At 44.6% G+C, this 6,053-nt stretch overlaps 1 protein-coding gene across 1 annotated transcript in view; it reads left to right on the forward strand.

Annotated features, from left to right (window-relative positions):
- ppfia4 (PTPRF interacting protein alpha 4) overlaps positions 1-3,367 on the forward strand; it is a 115,626-nt gene extending 112,259 nt beyond the window's left edge. Inside the window, exons 26-29 of the mRNA XM_039015337.1 lie at positions 708-883; positions 2,352-2,420; positions 2,617-2,803; positions 3,318-3,367. Coding sequence (XP_038871265.1) covers positions 708-883; positions 2,352-2,420; positions 2,617-2,803; positions 3,318-3,367 — 482 coding nt within the window. The remainder of the gene's footprint in view (positions 1-707; positions 884-2,351; positions 2,421-2,616; positions 2,804-3,317) is intronic.
- The last annotated feature ends 2,686 nt before the right edge of the window (positions 3,368-6,053 follow it).

Raw genomic sequence — 6,053 nt, forward strand, 5'->3', positions numbered from 1 at the left:
CATTTGACTAATTTAGCAGACACTCTTATCCAGAGCGACTTACATTAGTGAGTACATACATTTTCATACTGGTCCCCCATGGGAATCAAACCTACAACCCTGGAGTTGCAAGCACCATGCACTACCAACTGAGCCACGCGGGATTTAAGAGGGTTGGAGCTCTATGTATGGACAGCTGTGCCTTTTACTGCTATCTCCACACACACACGCACGCACGCATCACCTACGCACGCACGCACGCACGCACGCACGCACGCACGCACGCACGCACGCACGCACGCACGCACACACACACACACACACACACACACACACACACACACACACACACACACACACACACACACACACACACACACACACAGAGCCAGCTAAAGCTTTGCTACCTTATGACCTTCAGCACTGCATATGAACTTGACTCAGCTGTCCTGTCACATCAGAAGCCCCCCTCCTCACACACACACCGCCTGTTCCTCTCTGAAAAAGCTGGGTGACAGCTGTGCTTATTCAGAACAAAGGGAGTATACCATTGAGAGTACACTATTGGAGTGTGAATACTTCTGATATGATATTCTCTGTCTGTTTATTAGATGCACTGGTCTATATGCTGTGATAGTAATATACCTCTCTCTGTCTCTCTCTGTCTATCCCTCTCCCGTCTCTCTCCTCTCCCCCCTCTTTCCATACCCCCTTCCCCCTCTCTGTAGATGCGTTAGTGTGGACCAATGAGCAGGTAGTGCACTGGGTCCAGAGTATAGGTCTGAAGGACTACAATACCAACCTGATGGAGAGTGGAGTCCACGGGGCTCTCATTGCTCTGGATGAGACCTTCGACTACAGCAGCCTGGCTCTCATACTGCAGATCCCCATGCAGAACACACAGGTACACACAGACACACACCCTTGGTCGAGGGACTAGCGTTGTGTAGGAATGACTAGGGCTGTCACAGTTACCATGTTACCGCCACACCAGTCACGAGTCATGACCCAGTCAAATTCCCTGTGACCGTTGGCATTCATTTGAGCATTCAAAACTGCTCAAATGAATGCCGCTGATGGGTAGTTTACCAAACATGCCAATGACCCCCGCTAATGGCCTGGTACTCAGTGCTCTATTGTCCATCTAATTACTCTCTAAACACTTCATGGTTAAATGTGAAAATCTGAATGATGAGGACAAATGATGATGAGAATTGGGGCTCCTGTTCGGAAATGGACACGAGAAGCCCCGGAATATGCATAAATACATTTTTAAAACCCATTCTGAAAGGACCTACAAGACACCCGGTCCGATCTGAGTGAGGGAAGCAGCAGAAAAGCCAATTGTTTTGCAACTTTATTAAAACATAGCTGTACAGAAAGGGAGAGAGAGCGAAGCACAGAGCGAGCAGCTGTAGACTATTAGGGAGCGGAGGCCGAGTGTGTGTGTGTTTGTGTGAGTAAGACAATTTTGATACATTTTGTCATATTATTTCATCCTTCCACAAGATATAGTCCCGAAACAAATCTAGGGTTGCTACCCAAGCCGGCTGGTCATTCGTTCTATTGGTTCGGTTGCCATTCTGTCTGGAAACATTCTTATCCCTTTGCTTGCTAGCTAGCCAACTACGGCTAACTTACAGTCACGCCAAACAGTGAAGAAAAATCAACAACAGTAGTTGCATTTGTTTAAGCTGTTTTCTAGTGACATTTTTTGGGATACATAACAATGAGCTAATGAGGTACGATTTCACCAGGCATAGAAAATGTGCTCCCTCGTCAGGACACTGTTGTTCAGAGGAGCTAGCCAACAACACAGCTAACACAATAAATTCAAATTGAAGCTGGGAAGACTGCAAACTAGCTACACTTAATTTCGTTTGACCTTTTTTCAATTGACATTTCTTTATATATATCCATAAAAATGATGCCAGCTGATTCATGATTTCGACTGGCTTAGAAACGCTTCCTGCCTCTCTCTCTCTCGTTCCGACTCTTGACCCCGACACGTTCATTACTATGGGACAGTTGGAGATTGAATTTGAAAATTGAAACAATGTTGCAAATGTCGGAGAGACAGACACTAAGGTTTATACAAATCTCAGCTGTTGTCTAAAAGAAATGTGAGATAATGTCTTGATGCTTTTTATAGGGGAGGTCAAGTTTATAACATGCCTGGCTGGGCTGATGAGACAGTGGATTGCGCAGTCAGATGGAACAGAGTAAATAGGCATTTTAACACCATAGATTTAGCCGGTGGTAACTTGTGGAATAGACGGGATGGAATGCACTTTTAACCAATCAGCATTCAGGATTAGACCCACCCGTTGTATAAATGCTGTATATCTATATGCTGTGTGTGTGTGCGCCAGGCTCGGCAGGTTCTGGAGAGAGAGTTCAACAACGTCCTGGCCCTGGGCACTGACCGCAGACTGGAGGAGGTGAGTAACAAGGAAATAATGGACACATAAGTGTTTCAGTTTTGCCGTCTTCCTGTGAAATATGGAATCTGTTTCTTTATAACCATTTTGATTGCTTTTACATGGCTGTTTGTTTACTTACTTACTCTCTCTCTCTCTCTCTCTCTCTCTCTCTCTCTCTCTCTCTCTCTCTCTCTCTCTCTCTCTCTCTCTGTAGAGTGGGGATGATAAGACGTTCCGCCGCTCTCCATCGTGGCGTAAGCGTTTCAGAGCACGGGAGGGGGGGGGGGGAATGGGCATGATGGCGGGCTCCATGGAAACACTGCCCGCTGGGTTCCGTATGCCCTCCATGTCCATGCCCCCGTCCATGGCCCTGGTGCCCAAGAAACAGCTGCAACCAGAAGGTGTGTGTGTTTGGAAAGGGGTACTGTGAGTTTGTAGTTAAATGAATTGCAGTCGTGTGGATGTGATGTGAGTGTGTTTTGCGATTCACTGATAATGCAAGCCCTAACAATAACAGCCACAAAATGATTTCATCTTAACACTTGATGTGTGTGAGGGCATTCATGCGTGTGTCTCACTGCACGCTGTCTCCTCTCTGTCCCGCTCGGCCACGCCCACTTCTGCCACACACTGTCTAGCTCCTCCCCTGGCTCCCCAGAGACTCGACCCCTCTGCTGTACGGACGTACTCATGCTAACTCCACTCCACTTACTAACAGGAGCTAACGTTAACAGGTAAGACATCCTAGCAATGCTAACAAATGGCTAGGACCATTAGCCTATTCCTGACTGAGCAATGCTAACAAAGGGATTAGGGAAACCTCATGCTAGTTCCACCCCAGTTACCAACCCTCTCTCTCCCTCTTTCTTTCTCTCCCTCGCTTTCTCCTTCTGTCTTTCTTTGTATCTCTTTCAGTTTATTCCCATGACCTGTATGGACACATGCTTGCGGCCTTTCGAGAGTGACATGCCAAATTTGGGAGAGATCTTGACGTTAAGGGACCTGTATCCAGCGTCACCTCTCACCTTCTCCGTGGGACACGTGCAATACGGAGGTGACCTCTGACTTTTTGACCTTTGAACTCTGAGCGTGCTCATTGGCCACACTCGCTGCTGTAAAGGAGACTCGGCCCAGTCTCTATTCCCAGTAAACCCAGTACCCCCAGTAGCCTTGTTGTTGTGGTGTCGTGCTCCCGCATAGTCCTAATTCCTAATCTGTGGGTTCTAGTCCTAATTCCTAATCTGTGGGTTCTAGTCCTAATTCCTAATCTGTGGGTTCTAGTCCTAATTCCTAATCTGTGGGTTCTAGTCCTAATTCCTAATCTGTGGGTTCTAGTCCTAATTCCTAATCTGTGGGTTCTAGTCCTAATTCCTAATCTGTGGGTTCTAGTCCTAATTCCTAATCTGTGGGTTCTAGTCCTAATTCCTAATCTGTGGGTTCTAGTCCTAATTCCTAATCTGTGGGTTCTAGTCCTAATTCCTAATCTGTGGGTTCTACTCCTAATTCCGAATCTGTGGGTTCTAGACCTAATTGCTAATTTGTGGGTTCTAGTCTAACTCTACTCTAGCTCCTGGGTGTTTTCCACCTACACGTCGTCCCCTCGGTTATGCAAGGTATTAATAATTTATTGTCTCTCTCTGTAAATAAAATGGATGACATATGTTTTATAAATATATATATTGGAATTATATATGGAGAATATTATAATATCATTGCTGTATGAAACCCAATGCCCTGTATTCGGTGGTGACTGTTCTATTTGTGTGTTGGACCTCTGTGTGTCTTATATGCTGTCAGTGTCTGGAGTTATATGAAGGACTCACTAAGCAGGGGTCTGTTACTCTATGTGATACTACTACTATGATTCTCAGCCACAGGTTCTTGGGTCCAGACCTAAACGGTTCAGTTACCTTTCCTGCCTTTTATCCCCTACTTTCCTTCTCTCTTTTCATATCTCCTTTCCTCCTTCCCCATCTCCTTTCCTCCTGACCTTTCCTATCTCCACTTGTTTCCTTCCTCTATTTGACACTGATGTAGCTACCATGAGTAGAGTAGGTGATCCTGTAGATATGAGAGGATACAGGATGAGCGTGTGTGTAAATGAAAGCAATAGGCTCCAATATTTGAGACTTAAGGGAAACAGCATGTTATGAAAGCCAAACCCTAGACTAACCTCCATGGATGGATTGTGTTGTTTTTCTCTACTTTGTTTCAAATCAAACAGTAAATTGCTGCTAGGCATCAGCCAAACGAAATCCTCACAAACAGGACACCTGACAGAGACAGTGATGATGCCATATATGGACTTTTCCCCTGCCGCCCCCTTCCTGTCCAGTTGCCATGGGGATGTGAAAGTGGCCAATGATGCTGCCTGAGCACTAGCAAGTGTTGTGTGTATGACCTCCTCTCCTCCAATGAGAGAGCTCTATCAGTGAACTAGTGAAGTGTTGGATGGGTGTATTTCTTTTTTATTTTACAGCCAATGTTTTAAAGGTGTCTAAAAGGTGTAATGTGTTACTGTGGCAGCTATGAGTACTGTGTGTGTATTTATTCCAGGTGTGAAATGATGCTGACAAATCAAGATGTTATTATTTGGCTATTTAAAAAGTGTATTGTAATTATGACACTATAGACATAAGTAAAGCTGTTTTTTTTCAAGATAAGTGTTGATGTTGTGTGTTCATTTTGAGGTGATGTTTGACATGCAAGTATGTGCGTGCATGTTTAGACGTTAACTGCGGCCAAGTACTGAAAATGGTCTTTAATGCAAGTTTAGACAGAAACATCACTTCTTGGGACATCTACAAATACACAACAATCTTTATTATAAAACTCAAAAATAAGTTAGCAAAAAAATAGAAAATAAAATAGCAAAACCACTCTGTAGAAAACGGAACGTATTTACATCACGAGCATTCATTAGCAGTTTAAATTAAGCAGATGCATTGGTCAAACCTGCCATGGTACATATTGGCCCCACAAATAATAAACTCATGTTTTTAAGCATAACACACGCAAACAGAATGCAAGATAGATCAGGGAAAGATTTAGAAAAGGAGGAAACATATATTTTTCTGCATTAAGTCAGGACAGAAAACCATAATTCTCATTGCTCCTTTCCAGTGGCACTTAGGGCCTCAGTTCTAACTTGAGATCCACACAGGTAACTGGATTTTTGTCCTAAAACATGCATAGATTGATGTCGGTGGGTTCTCAGGTTAGGATCTGACCTGTAACCTACTGGTAGGGAGACGTGGACCACAGGGTTTGTTAGGTAGGGAATAAGGCCTCGGGCCTTGAAGAGGTGTGAGGGCTTTAGGTTAGGGCCAGGAGTTAGTCCTGCTCATATGACCTGACTAGGAAAAACCTCCTGACCTATGTTGGTGTGTATGGTGCTGTGTGGTGTCCAAGTGCTAGCTTGTACCTAGCTGGGACACACAGGGCCTGTCCTTCTTTCTTCCCTTCATTGAAGTAGTCACTGATCTAACATGCTTGGATAGGTGGAATGTACAGTAGGTTTCGCTGCATAGCTTTCACCTATCCAGTTATATCACATCAGTGACTACCTCCTCATGGAAGGGAGTAAAAAAATATGGTTTTGTGATGTATTGGACCTGTTAACAGCACACATGTATGGATGCTGCTCTGGGT

The sequence above is a fragment of the Salvelinus namaycush genome, chromosome 20 (genome assembly GCF_016432855.1).
Source record: "Salvelinus namaycush isolate Seneca chromosome 20, SaNama_1.0, whole genome shotgun sequence".
NCBI lineage: Eukaryota > Metazoa > Chordata > Actinopteri > Salmoniformes > Salmonidae > Salvelinus > Salvelinus namaycush.